This window comes from Hippoglossus hippoglossus, chromosome 2, assembly GCF_009819705.1.
Source record: "Hippoglossus hippoglossus isolate fHipHip1 chromosome 2, fHipHip1.pri, whole genome shotgun sequence".
NCBI classification, from domain to species: domain Eukaryota; kingdom Metazoa; phylum Chordata; class Actinopteri; order Pleuronectiformes; family Pleuronectidae; genus Hippoglossus; species Hippoglossus hippoglossus.
The window spans coordinates 6,019,734-6,046,479 of record NC_047152.1 but is presented as its reverse complement, the minus strand read 5'-3'; the positions used below and the strand labels follow the sequence as shown (position 1 = coordinate 6,046,479).

At 42.3% G+C, this 26,746-nt stretch overlaps 2 protein-coding genes and 1 long non-coding RNA gene across 11 annotated transcripts in view; 1 reads left to right on the top strand and 2 right to left on the bottom strand.

Annotated features, from left to right (window-relative positions):
- The window catches only part of atp11a (ATPase phospholipid transporting 11A), a 40,243-nt gene extending 27,021 nt beyond the window's left edge, over positions 1-13,222 (bottom strand). For 5 of the 8 annotated variants that reach the window (XM_034603438.1, XM_034603448.1, XM_034603468.1 and 2 more), the window contains exon 1: positions 12,805-13,222. In XM_034603438.1, the coding sequence (XP_034459329.1) occupies positions 12,805-12,849 (45 nt within the window). In that variant the 5' untranslated portion in view covers positions 12,850-13,222. The remainder of the gene's footprint in view (positions 1-12,804) is intronic. The other 3 variants (XM_034603414.1, XM_034603411.1, XM_034603422.1) reach the window with 3 other exon arrangements.
- Positions 13,223-14,433: 1,211 nt separating this feature from the next.
- Positions 14,434-26,262, top strand: tubgcp3 (tubulin, gamma complex associated protein 3). Of its 2 annotated transcripts, none has more exons than XM_034603490.1 (23): positions 14,434-14,636; positions 15,660-15,767; positions 16,425-16,492; positions 16,631-16,708; positions 16,908-17,116; positions 17,707-17,879; positions 18,231-18,343; positions 19,033-19,158; positions 19,257-19,325; positions 19,551-19,677; positions 19,768-19,934; positions 20,844-20,954; positions 21,075-21,183; positions 21,877-22,066; positions 22,187-22,322; positions 22,406-22,474; positions 22,562-22,697; positions 22,918-23,006; positions 23,243-23,374; positions 23,459-23,599; positions 23,689-23,805; positions 23,898-23,992; positions 24,171-26,262. In XM_034603490.1, the coding sequence occupies exons 1-23, from the start codon at positions 14,561-14,563 to the stop codon at positions 24,235-24,237; spliced, it is 2,706 nt and encodes a 901-aa protein (XP_034459381.1). In that variant the 5' UTR covers positions 14,434-14,560; the 3' UTR covers positions 24,238-26,262. The 2 variants fall into 2 exon arrangements, with proteins under 2 accessions (XP_034459381.1, XP_034459371.1); XM_034603480.1 differs by having other exon boundaries at positions 14,435-14,636; positions 19,545-19,677.
- Positions 19,980-21,140, bottom strand: LOC117772421. Its single transcript, XR_004615773.1, has 3 exons — positions 21,034-21,140; positions 20,218-20,327; positions 19,980-20,122 (listed from the first exon to the last, which is right to left on the bottom strand). It is a non-coding gene; the product is annotated as an uncharacterized LOC117772421 (long non-coding RNA).
- Positions 26,263-26,746: the final 484 nt, after the last annotated feature.

Genomic DNA, 26,746 nt, shown 5'->3' with positions numbered 1-26,746 from the left:
GCATCAGGATTATACTTGGCCCTATTAAAAGCCACATCCCAGAAGCACAGATTTAGGTACGTTTTAAGCTGATTTAAGCAGTTACTGCACTTAATGAAGTAGATGCAGGATTATGCAGGATAGATGCAAGGCAGGCGGCAGGTCGGATAATAGACCAACTACTGTGCTTTTCCCTCAGAGCTGGATAGAGGAGCATTGTTGTGGATTTCCTGTGTGATTCCTGTCGAGGAAATAAGCATACACGCTGGTCATACTTGCTTCATAGTGTCTGCTTGTGTGTGTGTGTGTGTGTGTGTGTGTGTGTGTGTGTGTGTGTGTGAAAGAGGGATTAGAAGGGAGTGCTGCTGGTGGTCACATGACACCCCTCCCCATGACTTTACCTCATGTTGCATTCAAGTCACATGGGAATAAATGTCGTAAAGTCTCGTAAATCCCAATGATTCAGCTCACCATTAATGCACTGCTACTCACAAACATCAGAGTAAAACTTCAAGAATGTGAAGAGATCGTAGAACACAGAAAACTCTGTAAAAACTGTTGAAAAACTTCAAATCTACTTATCTTTATATAATCATTTCTTAACTGTATCTTATCCAATGTCTTATTTCACACAACCAATCGCACATTGAGCCAATCGAATTAGCCCGACAACCCACATTTTCTTATGCAGTCAAAAAAAATAAACCACATTAGTAAGTGTTACGGAAATGCATCTGTAAAACTGTTCTTCTACACTCAGCAAATCTGTGTGTTTTAATGAATCTATGAGCATCTGTGTGTGTGTGTGTGTGTGTGTGTGTGTGTGTGTGTGTGTGTGTGTGTGTGTGTGTGTGTGTGTGTGTGTGTGTGTGTGTGTGTGTGTGTTACCCAGGTCACATTAAGTGCCTGCATTGATTTGTGGACACAACCAAAAATAACTCCGGCAGCACCATTTAAAAGCAGTGGGCTGTTACGAGAGGGTAACACTACACATTTTTGCAGCGATAGCACGCTCCCTCCCAGATACGTTGAGGAGTATTTAGTGGATAAAATATGCTGGTTCTATGGTTTCTGTGCAGGAGAATGACTTTTGACCGTCAGCTATACTCAAAGTTTCCTGAGATTATGAAAATTCATATATGAAAAAATAAATAACCTTAAAAAGTGTATACAAATACAGTAAATCCCCTTTTCTACTGGTGAAAAAACCCACAAACACAAACTGGATTCAATCAGTTTCACTACCGGGTCAATTTTGGTGCATAAGAGGTACAAGTGTGATGTACCATGAGGGTGTTAAAAGCCGACCTGTCAGTCAATCCATCCTTTATCAATACTGCTTATCCTGTGAGGGTTGTGGGGGGTCGGAGCAATTCCCAGCTGACTTTGGGTGAGAGACTCTGGTCACCAGTCAATCACCGGGCTGACATTCAATCGTTCACACCTACGGGCAATAAAGTCTCTTATCAATCTAACCTGCACGTTTCAGACTGTGGGAGGAAGCTGGAGTATGTGGAGAATGCAGCCATGAGGAGAACATGCATATAAGACTTTTCTTCTGATCTTCATTTTTCCTTTCCCATTTTCCTACAACTTTTCCAACTCCTTTTACAAGTTAACTGCTTCTTGCAGGTACATATAACAAAAACATAATCCACTGCACACATTTCTTTCACATTCAAGATTTTAGTTTTCACTCATATCGGACTTGGCTCACTCACCTATAAAACATTTATGGTAAAAGCCGTGGTGCTTTCATATTACTGGTAACAACCAACAGTCCTGTTGGGTTTTCGTTATTCAAGTTTCAACTGTTCAGACATTTTTATTTTCCTCAGGGTGACAATGCCATTAGCTTTTGGGCTTGTATACACGCGTTTCACCGCACTCCGTTAGTGCTTTCACTTCCTGCTGTAATGTAACTCTGTCTACTCGTCTCTCAGGAGCTCAGAGAAAAGCACCAAAATGCTTTTAATACTTTTTGTATCTTCTGCCAAAGTGTTTATTCCCCGAACTTTTCATCCTGTCTGCCTTTCTCCTATACTCGCTAATGGGAGCACTTTTCGGTCTTCCCTAATGTTTGTCCTGTGGGGACACAGCAGCTGGATGGTGTTCATTACACTGTTTGTGATGCCAGTAATTATTCAAACACACACACACACACACACACACACACACACACACACACACACACACACACACACACACACACACACACACACACACACACACACACACACACACACACACACACACACACACACACACACACACACACACACGCACGCTATAAAGTGTCTACCGCTGCATTTCTACAACCACTGAAATAAAATTAGGGCAAATTTAAATTTCCGAATTAATCTGCCATTTAAAAAAATATATTTTGAATCACTAAGTTTATAAAATAGCAGAAAATTACAATTATAATTTCCTTCAGCCCAAGGTGATGTTTTCACATCCACAGCAGGAGGTATTGATTTATTCTAACTACAAGACTTGGAAAAGCATTGAACCCTGAGAAGCTGAACTGGAACATTTCTGCTGCTGGATAATGACAGAAATGATCGATGAGTTGTTAAAATTGCTGCTGAATCGTGGTCTATAAACGTATTGATTAACTGACTGTGCCAAAAAAAAAAAAAAAAAAGAACAACGCTATCATAAACAGACGGCCAAACTTAAAACGTACCCTCCTGTTCCATCATCTCAAATCATAGACAGAATATAAAGATGGACAACATGACAGCTCCCCTAAAGTGAAGCCAAAGTGTCTCAATCACCACCTGACTGCAGTATAGGTCATAAAACCTGCCTACTCCATGTTAGTGGATAGGAAATGGGCCAAATCTGTAGTGACGTCACCTTACAGGAAGTCTGGGTATGACAGTAACAGTAGTTTTAATGCCACAAGTGAAGTAGGATTAAACACTGAAGCTTTACATACCGACAAATCTTTTGTAGACTTGCAGAAAAGCAGTGTGAGTTTAGACAAAGTGATATCAGATGTTTGTTGACTGTGTACCAGCAGATCTCTAGGTTACTGCGATCTAGTGCTGACCCAAATGCCTCGAAGCTTCAACCGTTGCTATGGCAGTGTTCAGATGTCAAGTGAGGCCAAATAAAACTTTTTATAAAAACCAACGACGCAGAGAGAAACTAGATGAAACAAAAACATGAGAAACGAGGCGGTGACATATTTGAGGAAATGAAAGCTTTACCTGAATCAGCCTCTTCATTCTCATCATCTGAGCAGTGAATTCATTCCCTGTCAGAGACTAACTGCAGCCATGTTCGAGTCTGGGGTTGTGTGAGCAGGAGTTGGCATTAGTTCTTTAATGAGGCCTCACTGATTGTTCAAGTCTGTCTGACCTTTATCTCGGTGTCTCTCTCCATTGCTTTTCTGTCTGTTTGCCGGTCAAACTGACTCCTCAGTAACTGGTCCACCCTCCTGGTTGGTGTCGCTGGTCCGGGCTCCAGGGACTCTACATCGATCACATGATGATCAACTGATAAAGAACTGCAGTCAAATGCTAATTCCAGCCTCTCATTCTAGAGCCTTTAGTGTCTGTTCAGCTTTCAGTTTGAAGTTTTGAAAAGCTGTAGCTCTTTTTATTAAAGTTTTGTTTCAGGTAATGTCACTGTTCTCTTTTCTTCAAGACAAAAACAAACAGATGCATGTAAAAAAAAAAATGCATCTGTCCAAATTCTGTCCTGATAATATGCCTGCAGTCGGCTATTCTCGTTTATTGCGTTAGGTTACATGACTGTTATGTAAACTATGCAGTTTATCATATGACTCAATGTGCGTTATTCAATCAAAACCATGCAACATATTACTTCTTGCAGTCCCGCTACGATGCAACAAATAAGACTACTTCAAAATCGACCAATCAACGTAGTTTTACAAATCGTAACCATCAAATGCAACAAATAAATTTCCTTGTTAGGATGACTTAATAACATGAAAATCTCACATTTACCAACAAACATAACTGTTAAAGACCATGAAACCAAACTCTGATGTTCTGCATGAAAGCAGGTGTGTGTGTGTGCATGCATTGTTTAGTACCACGTGCAATGTTGTGGCATAAAACAAACACATAGGCAAAAGTCACCGATCTGTTGCATCCAGATCTATTGCAAGGCGAGTCAGATTAAACATTCATGGTTAGTGGTAACGTTAGGAGCACTTTCATGGCACAAAATACATTAAACACTGCAACAAGCATCACACTGCTGGAATCAGGCATGTGAGGGCCAGAACATCCCAGAAACAAAGTAGAAGGTCAATCACGTTGCACTGCGGTAAACACACACACAACACAGAGCACCACAAGTTAAGACGGTATGCTAACTAGCTATGAGCTCTTTGAGACGCATCATGTTGCATTCCTGTCTTCTGATCTTCTCTTGTATTATTTAACACTGATCTGTTCTGTGCTTTGTGCTGTTTTGACTTTATTTCATTACCGTTCAGCTGAGCCCCACTGTTCTGTCCGATTCACGGCGTCACACTGTCATGTGCCCATGAATCCTGCTGCCCTTCAATGTCACACACACACACAAAGTTAATGTGAGAGGGTGCAAGAGAGGAGAAAATTACTGTGTGGTCAGTTTGTTCTTCATTATCTCCTTGACAACCACAGGATTAACAAGTTCGCTCTTTCCACGCACTCATTCCTTCTTTCCACATGTAGAGGATGAGAAATATATATTTTCATCAAGGGTCATAGCAAGTTCCAACAACTGCCTTGCACCAAGTGTGATTATCACATTATCTCAGAGGGAGAACAAATCACAGGACAGATCAGAGGGTGAGGGGAACCTAATGGCCTCATGTGGTTCTCATGAGACCAGTCACTTGACCGGGGCGTAGGACCGTGGTAGAAATGGATTTCAGGCTATGATATCATTGCAAGAACCTCACACTCTCCAGCTATTGAGGTTAAAAGACCCAAGTGTGGTTATGGCCTCACACGGAGTCGCATTTACAGTTGCAGAAGTGGTGACTTCCACAAAAGATTTGTGTTGTTTGCAACTGTTGTGAAATGCACTTTGTTAAAGCTACAGGACAAAACAACCCATCATGAAACAAAGGGAAATAACTCAATGAACACGTATACAACAAATGCACTTCGCCCCTGCTGTTGGCAGAACACTGCGCTGGTTCAATGAGCAAAACCTGGAAAAGGTTGTAATGGCAGATTTGCATTTGTGTAATGTTTAATAGAAGAACAGATATGTATTTAGAAGAAGTAGATAACAAATGTGTTTCTGTGACTTACAAGAGTTGCAGAGGGGACTATAAGTGTTTATGGCCCTCACATGTGTGTCTTAGCAAATGCTTCACTGCAGGGGTTACTTAGTGTGTCTGATAGAGATGGGTGAGGGGAACTCTGCATTGTATACAGGACTTGAGTCTTTTGATGTTGTAGATCTAGATAGGGGATCTCGGAGACAGATTGTCTCACACCAGAAAGGCACACCAGGGGGCTGAGACGGAGATCTGAGACAGGAACTCTGCCCAACCTGGTCAGACATCAAGAGGCTGAAGAATACCTTTTGGCTCCTCGCGGGGAGGGGCTTCTGATTGTATAAGTGAAGTGATTCTCCTATGCTCTGTGCTCATTCTATACACGTCACACTAGGTGGCTGTGTGGGGTGAGCCCACCTGCAGGTGTTTTAGTTGAACTTTCCTAGAGACAATGTTATGTGTGTATTATTATACAATAGAGTATGATTATTAAACAGAAACTGCCACCACAAGGTCCAGTCCAGTGAGCGCTGCATCTACTCAACTCCACCCACCAGTGCCAGCAGCAACTATTTCTAAGATGCTGCTGCAGCTGACTTGTATTTACTGTGTGTGAATCTTTACCACCACTTAAAACTTGTGGGTTAATCTACAGTTTTCTAACTTAATTATACAGAAACCTGCACCATTACTGTAAGGCTGATACTAATCTTCTATTTCCAAACCTTCTGAGAGTTTTAATTCTTCAGCTCTTCCTTCCTGAATCCTCATTTGCTTGTTTGAAATCAATCCAGCAGTTTTATGGCCTAATCCAACCCGGTGACACACAATGTAAAAAGTACTGCTGTAAATTTAGCAGTGGCTTCTTTTGTTTTGTGGCAATTACACTCAAATATTAATGTGGTGATTACTTATTCATGTTTAAATGCTTCACATCGCACCTATAAAAGGGTTCGGTCCTGTCACTTGGGCTCATCCTGAGGAAAGATGCACTCAGAAGAATATATTTATGTGACCATTGTTCCATTATTTATATTCTTCTCCTGGGTAATACTTCTTCCAGTCTGGGTACACTTGTCTGCCGGATCTATTTCTACCACAGAATTCTCCGACACGTTTTATGAGAACCACTTCCAACACAACTCCAGCACTGGGAAGCTTCTATTCTTGGGTCCGATACTCACGAGAAAGATATATTCAGCATTTCATAGCCATCGTTTACTTCAGAATAAAAACTAATTAATGACCAAATCATTTGACATGAGAGTTCAAACTGAATGAATGTCGCCTTGTCATGTGCAAACCCAAAATTAAGACATCTACACAGTCCATTTTGGCTCTAACGTGACAACATGTCATCTCAATTCCATCAGAGGCGCTTCAGAGTGCAGTGATGTGAACGCTCAGAATTATATCACTTGATGCTGCGCTGCTCCGGCAGACTGACAGAGTGGTTAGAGAGGATCACTGTTGTGCAGTTCATGGTGGCTGCCAAAGTGCATTGATATTTTTACAGAATAATCAATGCTGTTTCATGTGCACGACTCATTTGGCTTCAGTGCCGACTAAATACTGAACATTCGCTCCCAGTGTAACTGTTGTAAGTGCATCTTCTGGAAGGGACAAGTTTTCCTTTTGGACGGGCTCACTTGTTCCAGAAAACGTCAGCAGCAACTGACTCAGACATTTGAGTCCTCACATACAGCCCCTCTGGAAAATGTCTGAAAGCACCTTGGTTGTTTTATTATGGGTCGATAGTCTGTCAATCCACCTAATGGGACTAGAAAAAGCAAAAGCTAAATTTCTTGCAAGTCAAGGCAAAATTTAGCTTCACTTCCTGTGTCAACGTGCGGTTAGAGGTGAGTGCTACTTGCCAATAATCCAGATAATCAATAGTTCAATCTCTGGCTAATGTCTCAAGTAAACAAAGCAAAGAGAGGGGGAAAGGGGTGAGATGTTAGGGCTAAATGGAAGAGAGAGAGGTGGGGGCTGATGTCTGCAGAGTGCACCATCAGCATTTAGAGGCAGGGGGTGGCTACTTCACGTTTCCCGCTCTCGTCTCCCTCTCTGGCATGAGGACCAAGGGGAATGGTGTGTTCCAGCAACGAGTGGACCAGCGATCATTCGCTCAGACAGGGAGAACATTAAGGTGTATCTACCCCCTCAGCATTTTCACAGGCGACCTGGAGCAACGTTATTACAAAGGCCTGAGTTCAAACAGAATCTCTCTCTCTATGTCTTCCCTGTACTGGCCTCTCTTTGGATAGAGACCTCCACGCACCATTAACCCAGGGCGATCCATCATCTGTCTCCTTGTCCAATGGGCTGTAATACACTGTTAATGTTACCGCAACAACACCGATACTCGCTCTTAATGGAGCGCACACTCCTCAGGAGAGGAGAGAGGATGGAAACTATTTTAAAAAAGCAGTGATACAATAATTGTATGAGCAGGTTTAGGTTTTGTCCAATTATTATTACAGCTTTGGACATTTATTCAACTTTTAGACTTATATTTTTTATCTCTGGTTCTTTGTTTAGTGAATTACAGTAAATGTTTTACTGCTCCAATAAAAAAAAATATCAAATAATCAGTTATCAGTTCAGAGAATTAAAACAATTACAGATTTTGTGGAAGGCCACTGATTCTAGCATTCACAAAATAAGCCCATCTTTCAGTCAAACACTAAATCATGACACATATCACTACTTGTTTTTTGCTGAACATTGAATATGATTCATGCGGCCAAATAAGATTGAAAAGTGACAGCAGTAAAGTCAAGCAGCCAAACAATCCCAAGACCGAGTGGCTTAGCGAGAGCCGGCAAATCCTTTAGGTATAGAGGTTAACCCTGGTACACGCTGTGGGCTGTGGGCAGTATAGACGGGCGGGTGTTAAATGATTAGCATGAGTAGGAAAAATCAGTTGTTACTGCCCAACACGAGCACAAGAATCAACCACACAGATTTCCAACAATACGACTGTCCTTCAAAATAAAAAAATGCATGTTTTAAAAGTCCTGAAAAGTGACCTCAGACACACACTACTGTCCCATCACCATCTCTAAAAGGTCTAAGCTATCAGTGCTTGAGGAAACTCGAGGCAGAAGTATTTAAATTTGTGGGTCTTAAAAATGACAATGTTTGACCTTGAGAAATCATGTCCACTAGGCCAAAAACATGTTTGTGACCTTGACGTTTGACCAACTGAACGTTAGATATCGGGTTCACAACAAAAGGACGGACAGATGGACGGACAACCAAAAAACATTATGCCTCCGACCACTTGGTGTCACCGGCCCTTCGGCATAAAAAGAAATTGAGGGAACTGATGATAAAACTATTATAAACTAACTGGTTAAAACATTCTACTGCGATATTTCCAACATAAGTGAGTAAGATTGATCCATTCCTTATTTCACTGGGGTCCTCCACCCTTTTTCAAGCACCCATGGGTGTCCCTGCACCCTATAGTAAGAAAGGCCTGCAGTGGAAGCCTCCATAACAAGCTACATTATCATCAGTCCACCTTGCCAGCCAGCGTGCTTATGAATTATTGACAACCAGACAACGGCAATGAGTTCATGTGATCCGCTGCCCTCTGCGTCACCTGGCTATTACTGTATTCCACTCCCCACTTACAAGCCTGCATGAAGTAACAGTAACACTACTGAGGCAACAATATGACCAACAGCCACTACTCACTCACTCTAAGAGGTTAGTCTTGATTATGTGCCGATGAGAACGTGCAACAGGTAGAATGTGAGCAGGAGGAGATCAGTGTTTGTCTTAGATTTGACATTAAACTGGATTAAGTGGGTGAAGGTATAGCGAACGCCGGTAACCCCACACTCCACGTGAGGGCAGGAAGCCAAGCAGACGCAGAGGAGAGGCACTTCCTGTCCAGGAATCCAGATTAGTCAGCAGCAGAGGAATGCTGCCCGACAGCTTCAGCCCACCTCCACACACAGAGACATGATAACTTCACCTTGTTTCACTCACAACTGCAGAACAACTGCAGAACAACTGCAGCAGTTCAGTCTGGATTCTCTCATTATTCAAGATGGAAGATCCTTTCAATATTACAGATTTAAATCTAAGACATTCAGTGTAGATAACATTAGATTAACTATGCACGATGCCTTGGCTCCCATTGATTTCCTCATACACCTATTCTTCTTACTCATTTAATCGATGTTGAATCTGTCAGTGGAGAGAATCAGAAGACAAATATGACTCTCAGACGGGAAATAACTTTTCACTACAATTAACGAATGAAATAATCATTGCAGCCCTAATGTAAACATATTAATCTTTCATTGGACCTAATGCACATGTCTCTCCTGTATTAAAAGTGGTGACTAAAGGTGGTAGCCTGAAATGATTCTTAGTTCGTTTGACATAAACTTAAATTTAATTAAGTAATGATTATCTATACTGACATTACTTAATTACTTTCATATGTGAACAATGTGGATTTTTGTTGTTTGTCATAAAAAACAAGCGAGGGGACACGTCAGCTACGATTACTTGCAGAGGAAACAGGTTAAAAATAAATCAAGCAGCATACAGATTATTTCTCAGATGGTTCAAAGAGTCTTTGATTATTCCGGAAATAACTTCAAACAACGCTAAGTGTCCTTAAATTAGGATTTTTCAAAAGATCAGTAGTGGATCCTTGTGACAGAAACAAACTAAGGCTAATTTTACCCATGATGCTTTGTATACGCATGCCCTCAGCAAACCAGTTATCACCTAATTTCTGCAGCAGGAAACTGCCGTTATGTCGATTTTGTGCCTACTCTCCACAGTAAATAGGGAAGTACAGCAGCTACTCCATAACTAGAACAATCACAGATTTTTAATACCATTAATGAGTGTTAAGTATATAGATCCTATGCTGATATGCGCAAATAAAAACAAATACACCTTAGAAAATATATATTTCTTTTGATTGAGCATAAGTGGCAATAAACAACATGCAACAAGAAGAAAATGTGATATGGTCAAAAAAGGTCTTTAAAAACTTTCAGAGCCTAAAACAACCCTGAGAAGACAAAAGAAAGGGGAAGAATACAGTACAAGTACACTGGGTCTCAGTGCTCCTGCCCGTCACTGTGATTACATTTGCTTCTCATTCAGCCTGAACAGGAGTGACAGCCACAAAGACTACAACTCTACATGTTCTGCTTTAAAAAGAGATCCATAGGCTTATATAACATCTTCTGCCTTTTTGCTTAAATCAGAGATGGCAGCAACTGGAAAGACTGGCTTTGAAGACGGAATAATCCCGCGGCAGGACGACCTGTAATGAGGAGGCTACAGCGTGACCTCAGCTGACTTTATTTAAGCTACGGGTTTAATGTGTTTGAGTATTTTTAACAAAATTCAGCATCTCCTCTGCGATATTTTATTTTCTGTTGATTGACTAATACATCAATCGACTCAGAATTCAATCTATATGAAAGTCGCTGTGATATATATATTGATCACATTTCATACGCTCTACATACTAAGGTTGGTTTGGGTTGGATGCTCTTTTGAGGTGTTTTCACAGAATCCGCTTGTTTTTATTGTTTGATGACTGGTTTGTAATATTGTTCAGTTACGTTGAAACTACCAGGATTATTTATGACTCCATAAAATTCAGTCTGTGTCTGAATCACAGCTGTTTGAGCCGTTTTCACGAGACAGATCTCAACACGTCCGAAGCGTAATGACTGTCAGCCCACAAGGACGACTGGTTCCTGGATAAAAACAACTAATAAATGACGGTAGAAGAATCTGGTGCATTTAAAAACAATGTTGACATCATGGATATTAGAAAAATTATAAAATTGAACTGCTATAAGAACAATTGACCCTTCATGTTCATATTCTATCTATCTAACATTGGAAAACTGCCATGAAAGACAAGTAACATACATCTTGTCACAGGCTGTAGATTAAATATAGACTGAATTTATAATTAGGTTCATTTTCAAGACACGGTCAGAAGTAGAGCCCTCCCTCCCGTCCCACTTGCTCCTATAGTATTGACTGATATTTCATAAAAGTACCGTATTGACAAACAGATAAAGGCTCCCAGCCCTAATTTTTGTATTCAGCAATCTCTTTGCATCCGGCCGTTTTTGTGACGGCAATACAATCAATTTACCCATTTGCCTAAAGCAGTTATCCAGATCAATTACAGCAGCAGACCTCATCAGCATCCCACATCCTTCCAATCAAAGGCTTGTCTCTGCATGTTTCTTACTACAAGGCTCCATTTCACCCTGCACACAGCGGGGACTTATCTAATCAGCCATTTGCAACAGTTGGGAGGCTGTGTCTAAGCCTCAGCTGAGCGTGGAGCCTGGGTATGAAGCTCGCTATCCCTCATGTGAGTAGGGCTTGCTCTGTCTGGATTATTGTCAAAGACATTACAGAGGAGCCTAATGCAACCCATAGCCATACAGGCCGGCTGCTCCACTGCTGCCTATCGATTTGACTAGCAGGGGAAAAACAACTGGATTACATAATTCATGTGGCCGACTCTTCCATTTGTAATTACGGTCAACTGGAAGGAAGAGCATAATAAATGAGAGCGAATAGCACGGGAGATGCTCCATAGTGAATTAATCACTTTCTGGGTAACGGGAAAATATCTATGAGTAAAAACTACAAAATAAAAGCTTCCACTGGCTGCATTCAGAGAGTGCGTTGATTTGTTTTTCATACAAATTTGATTTCACTGATTCTGAAACTGACTCGTCCATACGTTGAGAAGGAAAATAATGTCTGTCTGCGTGTTCTGTCATGAATGCATATCCTCTCCAGAATGCTGCATTACATGTGGTGATATCATTTCTGACTCCACCTTTCTCTTATTAAAGTGCAAATGTTGACTGAAGGTACGAAGGCGGCTGTGGCTCAACAGTGTCGGCTCCAATGCTCTAAATTACGTCTTTATAAAAAACGCTATATCATACAATAATAAAACAATACCTGGCGGTTGTGTGCATGCAAAATTTCATTCAAAATAATGCATTTTAACCCATCATTAGCCGATCTAACATAAATACTCCACTTACATTAAGAAAATACAAATGTTATACTGTTTTTCTATCCACAAAATTAGTTTTAAGATTAAGATTTAGAGTCTTTCAAGTTAAAAATGTATAGACAAATCATATAAGGACTGGGTCTTGCGTAGCCCTGGGCAATAATACAATATCAATAAGTATCGTTATATGTTTGTCATCAATAGCAAGATGTTCTTGTTGATTCTTGATAGAGTTTGTAGCCATTTTGTCTGGCTCTAATAAAAATGATAAGTTATTTGCACTGGGGTTGAGTGTTCCTATGGATATTTCAACTTCAAAACAAGACAAAACAGCAACTTCCTGTAAAGAAAGACTAATGGCTGATGGTGTCTTCAAAGTGTTTCCTCACAATTTCCCATTCAGCTTCTTTCCACTCGCTTTCCTGAGTGTAACTTAATCCGGATGAGTGGCTGCTTCGGCGGAATCTGAAACCAACAGTGGCTGGAGGCTGCACTGTTTACTGAACACACAATAATAAAAACTTACATATCTGCTGATGAGGGTCCGGAGGGTGCTGAGATCCATCCCCATCTTGTTCCCCTTTCTCCCCGGACACTTCTTCTGTTCTGCGGGGCGTCAGTGGTGTTCTCTCCGCGGGGCTGCCGGGGCTGGGAGCGCTAGCTTCTTTTTAAATCTCCTCCTCGCTCCATGACTTTCTCCGTCCGCTCGTCTTCCTGGATGGAGAAAGAGAACAGGGCTCGGTCCCGCAGCACTTCACTGACAGGCTCCAGGGAGAGGTGGAGGAGCGGAGCGGGTTTTCACGCAGTTCACGCAGGTACAGACAAGTGCGCTCCTCCTGTGCATGAAGTTACCTCCGCCTGGCGCGCGCGCTCCCTCTCCACTCGCAGCTGCGCGTGTTCCAGTAATCTGCTTGTGTCGCGCGCCGCGGCCAAAAGGAGCTTTTCTAACTGTGACGTCACGACGAGTCCAGGTGGGGGAGTGCAGGAGAGCGCGTGCGCACCAGTTAATTAGGAGATCACAGTGTGTGTGTGTGTGTGTGTACTTTTATTATATTATTTATTTACTGTATTAAATTTTGTTTCCTATTTCATATATTTTATATTTATACTTGCTCAAACACACCACAGCAAATTCCTTATATGTTTAAACCTACTTGGAAATAAACCCAGATACTGATTCTGGACCTTATGTCATGTGAGTGTGATTGAATCAAAGCAAGTGTGTGTGTGAAACTTTAATAGTTTGATTTGTATTTCTGTTGTCCAGTTTCCATTTATTTTATCATCTGCAAATGTACTAGTTCTGAAACCCTGAAGTCCCAAAAGATAATAACTTGTGGGCACAAGACATTAATTGTAAGACAATGTTTGTGTTTTAATCCTTCAGATACACACATCCACCAGATTTGTACCATATCATGAAGAGAACTCAGCTAATCAAGTTTTATTTTCACCTGATATCACACAATGAAATTATTGTTGCTCTTGCACAGAGACACAGGATTGTCAGGAATCCTTTGCTCCGTACTTTTGTGATATAAAATCCACGTGTATATAAATTCTTCATCCTTGCATTGGGTATATATTTGATGTGAACTTTTTCTGTACATCAAATCAGCCGAATTTCACTTGTCTTTTTAATTCTGGTGTTTTTAATATTAATTTGTGTTCATTTATTAATATTATAAATGATTGCAACAGAAAGTTAACACAATATTAAGTCATCACTATATATAAACAAATGGTCGGAACCATGATTCTTCGTGCTTTGTTTCCGGGGGGAACTATTTTCCTTCATTTGTCCAACCTCTGTTTCCTGGAGACGCTTTTCGGCGGGTTCTGTTGGGACACCAGCGTCAATGTAACTGCAATAACAACCACCGCATCCGGTTATAATCTTCCCAATAAAATCCCAGCTGAAGGGAGGCTGTCTGAGCACAAGCATTTAGATGGATTTAAAAGTGTGAAAGTGCAGTTGTCTATTTTGCAAATCATGTATAAAGAATCATTAAGGTATTATACATTGAAGTATTATTAATATTGTATTTAAATTGTATATACATTTGTATATACATATGCTCAATGAAGCAGCCCGAGTTCCATGCTTTTACTTTGAAGGAAAAGGCCGCTAGCTGCTGTCATGTGCTTCCTGCCTCGCGCTAGCTTGACTCCACTTGTCAAAATGGCGCAGCTCTTAGTGGGAGTCTGGAGTTAGTTCTCATCATCCAGAGACATTAAAGAAACCCCCGGGCCTCACACGGAGCGTTAGCCGCGTTAGCAGCATGGCGGCCCTGGACCAGAAATCACCCAACGTGCTTCTCCAGAGCCTCTGCTGCAGGATCACGGGGAAAAGCGAAGGTACGCCCGGCAACGCTGGCACGCTCCGCGCCAGTTGCGTTCAATGCGAAATCCAAACCAAACGTCATTCAAATAAATCTGCACTCAAACGTTTCTCCTCACAATTCAAATCTTAAACGCGTCACTTAATCTGTAAAGGACTTTTATTAATCGTTGCAGTCTACTGACCATTTCGGCGCATGTTTCCTGCACCTGTCAGCCCCACATTTATCAATAATTTAACACTTTCACTGCTCTCATTGGCTCAAGCCGCTATGTTTTTGTGGCGGAGTGTTGTAGAAAACGATGGGACTTTCGTGAGGATGAACGCTACTTGCTTTAGTTGTTAAAATGCCGAATCAAATATACAATATTGCTTATTTCTTTAAGTGCATACAAGTGATCCAACACACTAAACCATAAGAAACACAGATGGTGTTTGGTGCCACTTTAGCTGAGCAGGATAACGGCACGTAAGCGGGGCTTGGTCCGCTGTCAGCCAATGGGCTCGGGCTGTAAGCACATACAAACTTAGCTTCATGCTACATGGAGCTATTAACTATTCGCTTTGTATTGATCAGATGGTTTGATTTCAATCCGGTTATCTGTTAGCTTGTTAGCCATTTAGCTGTGGTGCTGGGTTGGTCCACTACCCTGGTTGGTCCTGCTAGCTGCAGGCCTCTGCTGGATGCTGGCATCTCAGAGGATGGTTAGCAGGTCTTCATCACAGAGGAGCAGCAAACAAATCACTGTGATCATGTGTTTCTCAGTCACTTTTAAAGAGATGGCAACTTGGACCATGTGATCAAACACAGCAACTATTACCTGTAATTGTTTTTAACCCATTTGCATAAGTAGTTTTCAAAACAACAGCACATTCACACCAGGATCCTGAAGTTTTATAATGTGCATTTGATTGTTGATTTTGGAAAATCTATAGCAAGAGCAGCAGCATTCTACTGGTTCTACTGGTTCTACTGGTTTCTGCATTACCTCAAAGTGTGTCCTTGTCCTCTACTCATCACCGGTTGTTTATTTCTCCAGCTGAAGTCGCCCACCAGTTCCAGTATGCAGTGCGAGTCATCGGCAGTAACTACGCCCCCACCATTGAGCGGGATGAGTTCCTGGTTTCGGAGAAGATCAAGAAAGAACGTAAGCTGGCCTTTGGAAGAATATTGTCGCCTGATGACACAGTCGTACCGCGGGTTATTGAACTACTGGAACTTTTCTCCCCGTGTGTTCGATGTCTTTTACGCTGGAGCCATTCCACCAAAGACACTTTCATGAGGGGGAGGATGGCACCATTAGTGGGAAAACATTGATCAAAGCTAAAACAAAAATAGTGCAGCACTTACCGCACATAATTACTTATTTATCAAAGGTTGACCGAAGGCCTCAGAGGTGCCATTAAAATAACGATTCAGGTTGTTACTTTACAGGCACCTGCTGACTGGATTTACATGTGGATTCCTGATGTGAGTAAATCAGATATTTGGTTGAGGTTGAGAGTTTATTCCAGTTAATCAACTAAAGCTGCTACGGGAATTCAATTCAGCTCTCGCTACAAAGTGTGACGTGTCAGCAACATGTGGTCAGACTGCTGGTGTTGTTCAGGTGTAATAAAGTCTCATAGAAACAGATACTCAAGGTTTTTTGTTTCTCTGCACAACAGAACGAGCCTTTAGTCTTTTCTAAGCAAATCTTCTTGACCTCATGTTCCTCATCTACTTTCTTTTGCTTTACTCTCGTTAATGATTGCAAAGTTAATATTGTAGGAGACTTACGAAGTTTGTCTTGATGCTGTTGCAGTGCTGAGACAGAGGAGAGAAGCCGACGCTGCTTTGTTCTCTGAGCTGCACAGAAAACTTCAGACACAGGTTAGTACTTTTTTTTCTTCAGTTCTTCAAATCATCATGTGGAATTTGATCAAATCAGATTCATAGTGTATCTTTTTATTCATGCTTTGGTTATCGATTGTATTATTTGTTAATTAGGGATATTTTGTGCTTTGACAGGGCGTTCTGAAGCATCGCTGGTCTGTTCTCTACCTGCTGCTCAGCCTCTCTGAGGACCCTCGTAAGCCATCCGGCAGGGTGAGAGACACACACACACACACACACACACACACACACACACACACACACACACACACACACACACACACACACACACACACACACACACACACACACATCTCCTTCTTCAATAGGTTTACTAAAAAAGGACCATAATAAAAGCCTGAGGTTTAAACTTACTTCTCTCATCTCCTCATCGTCTACCCATCCTTCTCAGGTCGGCAACTATGGGGCGCTGTTTGCCCAGGCCCTCCCCAGGGACGCCCACTCCACCCCGTTCTACTGCACCCGGCCACAGAGCCTGGCCCTGGGCTACGGGGAGAGAAGCGGCGTGCTGACGGCCAGTGTCGGCACCAGTGGAATCTCCAGTCTGGGAGTCTACACGCTGAACGGACCCACGCCGACGCCACAGTCACTACTGGCCGGGTGAGAAGACAGATTTAAAATTAATCTTTTTTATTACGTTGCATTTAAAAGCATCTGGTGCCAAGCTCCACTGTTAATCTGAAGTCTGCTTTATATTGGTATACATGTGGTCAAAATAATAAGTACACTCTCACAGTTTCACCTAATAGCCTCTGGTGAGAGAAAGTTTACTTATTTGACACTCATCTTGTAAAAACACTTAGTGTGAGATAAAGGAAGCATCAATTAACAGTGGAGCCTGAACTGGCGTCTCAGCCTGACCTCACATAAATCTCTCTTATGAGGCACCAGAAGGCCATTTAATTCCATTTATCCTCATTAATAATGCAGGAGTCCTTCAGTTCAAAATGACCATTGAGCTGTTGACGCTCACCTTTTAATTGTGAAAGGTCAAGTCCTTACTCCAAACATAAAAAAAGTCTCATGGCATTAGGGTTCGGGTTAATCCTAACCTTTAAATTGCATTTAGATCATAAATTTATATCAACGCCAACTAGATCATATCCAGATGTTTGTATAATGACAACATTAGTGCAGGATACTGGTTGGAACTTTGTAACTAACAGTGAATCTGTATGTGTGTGTTTTAGTCAACCTCCTCAATCTGCAGCTGCAGCCGTTCAGCCTCTGGGCTCTCGACTGGCCTGGACTCTTCCCATGAGCTCCTCCCCGTCCGCTCTGACCCTGCCCACCACCCGGCCAGCTCTCGGACCTCAGGCTCCCTCCACACGTGTGGTCCGAACTCGCCGAGACGGTGACACAGGTGCGGAGCGACGTATATAAACACAGAATAATAACCGTAAGCAGTGCAGGTTCCAGACTGACCAGAACATCATTAATGTGTTTTGTTATTTTAAGTCTTGAGTCTGTTTAAAGCAGAACAATAGATCAATATGAGGTTATATCAAATATAATCAGCAGAGCTTCATCATCGTCTTACATTTTTTAAATCTACTCTCAAAAAACATTAAAAAGTTTAAACTCATGTCCCAGATTGAGTCATAGTTTCAGATAATCTTTTTTTGTTTTAAAATTTAATGTGAACTCTAAGAGCACAGTCTGTATTTTTGATGGACGATAAAACTGTTCATCCCCTCGTCCTCTGCTGGTATAGGGGAGGTCAGCGAGGCGGCGCTGGTGCGGGACATCCTCTACGTCTTCCAGGGCATCGACGGCAAGTTCATCAAATTGAGCGCCCAGGAGAACTGCTACAAAATAGACAGCAAGGTATGTGAACCGCATCGAGCCCTGTACAGCACACAGTGGCCGGAGTAACAGTAACAGAACAGCTCAGGTCATCATCATCCTTGATCAACTGTTACAATATAAACAACAAGGTGAAGAGCAACAGAGTAAATCTGGCCTGGCTGGAAGCTTTACATCACTTGGATAATGCCACCGTCTCCCTCCCATCTTATGAAGCCCAGTTGAAGTAATGGTCACCGCATATTCAGAGAAGATGACATGATATCAAGGGAATTGTTGATGATTGGTCTTTAAACGAGATTCAACAGATCAATATGAAGCTCTTTGGCTCCGAGCCCCATCGACTCCTCTTTTCTCTGTCCTGTCAATTTCTTTTTCCCCTCTCTCTCATATCATCGATAGGAAGACCTGAGATGTAACCTGTCCCGTAGCTTCTCAGGGCTGCTAAACATAGACTTGCGGTCAATGTAGGAGCCACTGAGGCCAGAGATAAAAGAGTCGAGGATGGAGATACTTGTCTTTGGCCACTTTACCTCTCATTAAAGCTTCCTGTATACAAGGTTTTGTTAATCAGATACAAATTTAATGCGTCGTTTAAAGATAAATCTTTAGATACAAAATTTGAATCGTCTCCATGATGTAACTCATCACAGCCATCTAAATAAAACTGGAGACAGATATGTGTTGTAATGTGTGCTGTGCGGCACCAGGTGGTGCTGCACAAGTCCCTGAGGGACACCTGCAGCAGACTGGCGGAGCTCGGCTGGCTCCACAACAAAGTCATGAAGTTCACCGACGCCAGAAGCGTCGACCGGGCCTTTGGGCTGGTTGGACAGGTGCGTCTGCGTTTACCACGTGTATTAATTATCCTTACTGGATATGTTCTTATTTTAATGCAGGTCTTTTTATCCATGTCTGTCCTCTCTGTCCTCAGAGCTTCTGTGCAGCGCTCCACCAGGAGCTGAAGGAATATTACAGGCTGCTGTCTGTCCTCCACTCTCAGGTAATCACATTAACGACTCATTTAAAGAATAAACTCCAACTTGATCTCAATTTTGCAACAGGATTTAGGGAAATTAAAGAACTCAAAGAAAAAGCTGATCAATATTGAATTAGAATGACACTAAGAGCAAATACCTCGGCCAAAATGCCAAAACAGTCTGTCTCATGTCATTTCCCCCATCATTCTGTTAACTGGTGTTTGTTGCTGTATGTGTCTCAGCTGCAGGTGGAGGATGAACAAGGTGTGATCGTGTGCACAGAGAACAGCCTGACCCTCAGGAGGCTGCTGGTTTGGATGTACGACCCCAGAGTTCGGCTCAAAACGCTGGCCGCCCTCGTCGACTACTGCCAAGGTGGGCTGGACGTGGCTGCTGTGTTTGTGTTGAGGTGAAATGTGTTAACATAAGATGAGTGTGCGTTTTTTAACCTGTTTGTGTGTTCAGGTCGAAAGGGAGGAGAGTTGGCTTCAGCTGTCCACGCCTACGGGAAAACGGGCGACCCGCAGATGAGAGCGCTGGTTCAACACATCCTCAGCCTGGTGTCAAACCCTATCCTCAACTTCCTCTACAGGTGGATCTATGATGGAGAGCTGGAAGATACGTACCACGAGGTACAAACATCTTTCTGATACGTTCAGTGCATGTGGGAAATCTTAGGAGAAAATATAGGACATTTCTCACTCACCACAACCAACTGTAGAAAACCGTGTGACGCATCTGAATCTCCTGGCTCCCTGAGATCCTTTCATAGAGCAGCTAATCTGTACGTTGTTCCATTTAACTCCTCTGATGTTTGACCCTGATCAGAAAGAAGAGGGTTGAGAAATAAAGAAAGTGAGGTGAGGCAGGACATCTTCTTAAATGAGAACGGATGAGAGGAGTGTAATGGAGAACCTGCTGATGGATGTTTCTCCTTTACTTCTCCCTGCACCCTCGTCTCTCAGTCACAGTATTTATGTGTCCAGCAGTAACCAGCAGTTATCACTGCACTCTGCTCGTAAGTGCTGTGTTTAAAGAAAGCAGAGAGAGAAAGTTATTGCACCTTTCAGGAGGGAAATTAATGATAAGCTCTGTAAAACCCGATGTAAGAAACAACACCTGGCAATGCATTAAAAAAACATCTAGTAAAACAAGTAAATAAGGGATGTTTTAGTTTGTAACATGACAGTGATTCCTTTTGGTGAACAGTTAGAAATTAAAATCTAGATTTTTGCTTTGGCTCCTTTATTTTTTACCAACAACTCAGCAGTCCTCAATCGTTTCCACCAGTCACATATTTTAATACATTTTCCATAAACCCATCATAAAGTGAGGACAGGACCATAGACTGTAAAAAAATAGACTAGTACAAAGTGAAGCTAAAACATCCTGGATACAGGTGCTGCCATCTCTTTAATTAAGCATCTCATGAGCCGTAGTGACGACACCTGATCTGATTCTTGTTCATCACATTGACCTGATTTGAGAAAATAAAAGTTTACACTGTTTATTTAACTGTCTTTATTTATTTTTGTTTGTAGTTCTTTGTAGCATCTGATCCCAACGTGAAGGCCGATCGTCTGTGGCACGACAAGTACTCCCTCAGGAAGTGTATGATCCCCTCGTTCATCACTATGGACCAGGCCCGCAAGGTATATACACACCCGCACATTCTACTACTATAGATCAGAGGTGCTTAAGTACTGACACACAAAACAAATATAACCTAACTGATATCTCCTGCCTGCTGCACTGTTTTATCTCCCCTCCAGGTTCTGCTGATCGGTAAATCCATCAACTTCCTGCACCAGGTTTGTCATGACAGAACGCCGCCGGGCAAAATCACAGCAGCGTCCAAGTCTGCAGACACGCCGAAAGATGGTAAGAGCCTCAGCTGCTTTCAGATATGCACAGAAGTCAGAAATCTTTCCTGAAGGGGCTGTATGTGAGAACGCAAATGTCCGAGTCAGTTGTTCCGGATATTTTTTGGAACTTTTCCTTTCCAGGAAAATGTCCCAGAAAATTCAGATAACAAGTGAACGTGTCAATGACGTTTTTACTGACAACAGCTATTGTTTTTCTCTCTGTACTTGGTTTAAGGGCATAATTAGGATAACATAACATTAATAAAGAGACAATTAGACGCAGTATGCTCATGTAAAAGCTGGACTGATGCTACGAGCTTTATTGTCATTTAGTTTTTTTGTCCTCATTGTATTGATATTGTTGTATTGACGTGGAGCAGTGGACTGGCAGTGATCGATGCTCTTACCGGTCGCTGGCCTTCTCCCGCTCTCCTTCTGACTACGAAGTGGAAAGAGTTATACTTAGGCTTATTCTATTGATTCGGTGTGTTCGGACTTCATCGGTCGAGTCTGATCTGAAGCTTTTACTGTATCTGCTGAAGGACGTCAAGTTGAATTGTTCGAGTCCTAAGAATTTTCACACAGATGTTGTGCCCTATCAAAACCTGAAAAGTTGAAGTCAAACATCAGTTTTACGTTTATATCAGCTGCACTAAAGTATGTGAACTTTTCGTCTGTTAATACCTTCTCCATCTCTGCCTTCTCGTAGCTGCAGAGCTGCTGTCGGACCTGGAGGGGGCGTTTCAGGAGAAGATCGACGCCGCCTACTTCGACACCAGCAAATACCTGCTGGACGTTCTCAATCAAAACTACCTGCTGCTGGAGCACCTGCAGGCCATGAGGAGATACCTGCTGCTGGGCCAGGGAGACTTCATCAGACACCTCATGGACCTACTAAAGTAACATATACACTTGATATCTTATAATAACACGTTAATGCTAATTTGTACACGTAAAGCAAAGATATAACAGTAGAATATTATTCAGGACTTATCCATATCCTAATTATGTTGTTGCAGACCGGAGTTGGTGCGTCCTGCCACCACGTTGTACCAACACAACCTGACTGGTATCTTAGAAACGGCCGTCAGAGCCACTAACGCTCAGTTTGACAACGCAGAGATCCTCAAGAGGCTCGACGTGCGTCTGCTGGAGGTAAAGTGTGTGTGTGAGAGTGTGTGTGTCTATGCATGGAAAAGATGTCAGCAGGTTCTCAACGTGTCGTTCATTTGCTCCAGGTGTCTTCGGGCGACACAGGCTGGGATGTTTTCAGCCTGGACTACCACGTGGAGGGACCCATTGCCACGGTAAGACACACTTTCACATACACTTCCCAGCACATTGTGTATGTTTTGTTTTGATCTCGAAGATCTGTTGTGTGTTGTGTTTCCAAGTTGTTTACAAGAGATTGTATGGGCCACTACCTGCGCGTGTTTAACTTCTTGTGGAGGGCCAAGAGGATGGAGTACACGCTGACCGACATCTGGAAGGGACAGATGTGTAACGCCAAGCTCCTCAAAACCATGCCTGGTACAGAAACACACATGACAAACACACTTTCTTACCACATGAAGGTTTATCCCGCACACACTTTTTTTGGTCCTAACAAAAAGCACATTTAACACTTTAGTAAATAGTGTTTTATAGATTTTTCAGATTTTCTAGGAGAAAAAGTTCAGCCAAACGAAGTCTGTTACTGCTCTCTCTGTAATCTGCGGCTCATAAAACCTTTTTTCTTTTTACCCTCCAGAGTTGAACGGCGCGCTGCACCAGTGCCACATCCTGGCCTCGGAGATGGTCCACTTCATCCACCAAATGCAGTACTACATCACCTTTGAGGTCAGACCATTAGCTGCGCCGTTCCCGTCACATCAATAAAAAGTAGTAATTACAGGAAAGAGGTGATTCATCGTGTCCGGTTAATTCTGATTTAAACAAAAGTGAAAGTCAGACTCATGAGGTTGTTTTTAGAAGTTTTAGCAGGTTTAAGGTGATTAAATAATGACAGTAATGGTGGTTGAGCCTGACTCAATGATACCTTATGATAGAGCAGTGTAATTCCCGTGTGTGTGTAGGTGCTGGAATGCTGCTGGGACGAGCTGTGGAACAAGGTGCAGCAGGCTCAGGACCTCGACCACATCATCGCCGCCCACGAAGTCTTCCTGGACTCCATCATCTCAAGATGCCTGCTGGACAACAACAGCAGGGTAACGCACACAAACACTCACACAATAATCTGACGCCATAAATAAGATTGTCAGTCACATTTCCTGTCTCTTGTTTTCCCCCAGTCTCTTTTGAACCAGCTGAGGTCCATATTTGACCAGATCATTGAGTTTCAGAGAGTGCAGGACTCCCTCTACCGCTCTGCACTGGAGGAGCTCACCCTACGGCTGCAGTATGAGGAGAGGAAGAAGCAGAGAGAAGCGGAGGTAGGAACTGATCACGCTGGGCCACTGAGTAAAGAGAGTACTCTGTTCGACTAACCTGTCCCTATCTGTGTCGTCTCTTGCTGATTCAGGGTCAGTGGGGAGTGACGGCCGAGCAGGAAACGGAGGAGAAGCGGAGGATTCAGGAGTTCCAGGACACCATACCAAAGATGCGCTCCCAGTTCCGCATTCTCACAGACTGCTACCAGGTACTGACCTGATCCACCTGGAGAAGCAGCAGTCATTTATCATGGCAGAATCTTCTCCTTCTGAAATGTCCTTCTGACCTTGATCCTTTCAGGGCAGCGTCCAGCAGTTCCTGGTGTTGCTGATGACGAGCACAGATGAGAGTCTGCGGTTCCTCAGCTTCAGACTGGACTTCAACGAGCACTATAGGTTTGCACAACATCCTACACAGATCCAGTATATCACCTTTCAAAACCTCAGGGGAATTGTCGCTTATGTTTCTTATTGTTAACACATTGTAAACGTCAAGGAGAAAATTCTTCGTCAAACTGTGTTTTTAAGATGCATTCAGTAGAAGCTTGTCTCACAATTGTTCTGCTCGCCACAGGGCCAGAGAGCCGAGGCTGCGAGCTTCACTCGGCACCAACCGAGGGCGACGACTGTCAAATATCTGACAGGGAGACAACGGCATTGACAGGCAACCCAGCCAGTGGAGCATTGGGTCATGACATCGCGGAGATGGGCCAACCAGCAGACTTTCAGCGCTTCATATCCAGATGATGTCATACCTTGGAGGAGCCCCGAGCGTTCCTGGCATTGCAGCAGCGATGGCCGTCGCCAAGTGATGACATCACAGCAGTCGGCTGAGTGGGATCACAAACGAATAAAGTCAAGTAAATTAAAGTTATCAGAGCTTGTCGTGACGTGCAGAGTAAACACCCTAAACAGACGGCGGCGTGTGACAGGAAGTCGCACAGGGCCGCAGTACATGGCATGCCTTATTCATGAGAGAAAATCTTTTTCTCTCAGCGTGTTTGCCAAAATCTAGTCCCAACACACATAATGTATGTACATAATTTATGCAAATATGTATGTATGTGTGTGTATCTATAAATGCAGTGTGTCTGTGTTGCATTTCCTCACTAGGGTTTGACAGATATGGGTCAGATATTGATATTTTTTCAATTTTCTATCTGTAGCAGTTAATAAAACGATAAACAGGGGTTATTTTATTCCACAACAGAAAGTTTTTCTGCTTTTTAGCTTTTACAGCATGAGGCACTGAAGCTGTATGGACCGGCAGAAATCGTCAGCATATAGAATATTTATAGTCAGTGTTGGTCCCTCACTATCTGTCTAACCCTAGTTCACCAGTCTCCTTAAAATCCAGGTTTTTTTTAGAAATCAGGTCGGCTGTCCAGTCATGATCATACAGAGGATTTCTACTTACACACACAGGAAGAGAAAACAGCTCGTGCAGACATAGCGCCCCCTTGTTGTCGACTTCGTTTACATCCTATAATTGAAGTGTGTGTGGTTAGATTTGTAGGACATAGGAAACAGAATCTGTTGCCTGAGCAGCGAGATGTTACCTGGACTGAACCGACCGATGTGAAGAATGTCATTTAGGGTTTATGGAGTATTTAGGCGTGGGTTCCCCTCAGCTTGTGCTGCAGGAGACGGAGCATGTTCAAGAAAACAATCCTCACAACAACCACAACAACCTCACTTCTTTCTCACCGCATAAAAAAAAAAAGCAAACAGCGTTAAATATTCTGATATTTCCGTTTCTTTAAATATTGTAAATATTTCAAAAACCAGAGTCCGAGTTTAAAGACTTTAATGGCTATAAATGTTAACATGGGCCATTTATTTTATGAAACAAGTCAAAAAAGAAAACAGTATTGTTGTATTATTCTTCTGTTATGTTTTACACTTACAATCCTAGAAGAGTGAGGTGAAAGTTCTTACCATTGCTTTGGCTCAATAATCACCAGGGCCTTAATCGCTGTGGTACAACATGACTATTTGCTGGATTTCTTTTTTTAACCACCATTCAAATGCGTTTTGCTGTAGAAAAAGGCAGAAATTGTAAGTTGAGGTAGCGAGTAGCAGTTTAACTGTGGAGTTATACAGTCACTTCTGTATGAACAGCTGTGAGCGGTGGTCTCACCCCATTGGAGCTGTGATCCTGGGCCAGGGAACAGATGTTTCTAAAAAACAAAAAATAGAATAAAAAAGATCAGACATTGCACTTGCATTTCAAAGGATGTGATTCATTTATTAAATAATCAAACCTCCTGTTCCAATCTGGTCTATTAGATCCCACCGTTAAAATCTACATTAAACTAAATAGTAACCAAGCAGATGATGTTAAACTTAGGGGTGTTTTTGAGTTTGTGTTTTTCGGAAAAATACGTGTTAGGTTCTTGGGGAAATGTTTACTTCTGCACATTTACCAACATTTCAGTTTTGGCCCCAGGTTTGATTTGACTTATTTTTTTATTGTCATTGGAATAAATGGGTGCTGCATAGGGTCTGTGGACCAGTCCGCTGCTTTCTGACAATGACTTTCCTTCATATGCGTGTAAAGAAAATAAACTCCTGCACCGTCTGTCCGCTGCATTGTATAGCACATAATGTATAGAATATAGGGAAGCAAAGCATCCCACTTCTTTAATAAAATGTTTTTTCATATATACATATAAATGTGTCTTCCTTTATGTGTTTGAATATTTACTACTGATGCTGTTTGGTTGGGCCTCTTTGCTTTGACATACTGCCCCCTTGTGGCTTAAAGTATAAGATCATAAAAGAGCTTTTCATTTTGTGAAATACTAAATTAAATATTTGAATAGTAATAGCTTAAAGGGTTACTAAAGAAACTTGTGAGAGACAGATTGAAACAAGAATATGGAAAATTAAGCAGAAGCTGAGATATCCTGACCTTCACTATCCGGTGGGGGTCAAGCTCCACAAACATTGGAGCCTGCTTTTCCCATAATGCAACTCCCTAGTTAATTTTGAGTTATTGTTCTTTACTGGGGTTGCAACAAGGTAGGCAGAATGGGTAATTGCCTGGGGTCCCCCGAGCAAAGAGGGGGCTGGAGAGAACAGCTATTAATGTTAGACCACAGCAAGAACAAATCTGTACGAGAGTGAAACAACACTATAGTTTGAAAC

Bases quoted from the DNA above. Each gene is read 5' to 3' on its own strand.
- tubgcp3 (XM_034603480.1), top strand. From the start codon at position 14,561: ATGGCGGCCCTGGACCAGAAATCACCCAACGTGCTTCTCCAGAGCCTC. The intron at 17,117-17,706 runs GTGAGAAGACAG...TGTGTGTTTTAG, and splicing joins CCACAGTCACTACTGGCCGG to TCAACCTCCTCAATCTGCAG. The intron at 19,935-20,843 runs GTACAAACATCT...TTTTGTTTGTAG, and splicing joins TGGAAGATACGTACCACGAG to TTCTTTGTAGCATCTGATCC.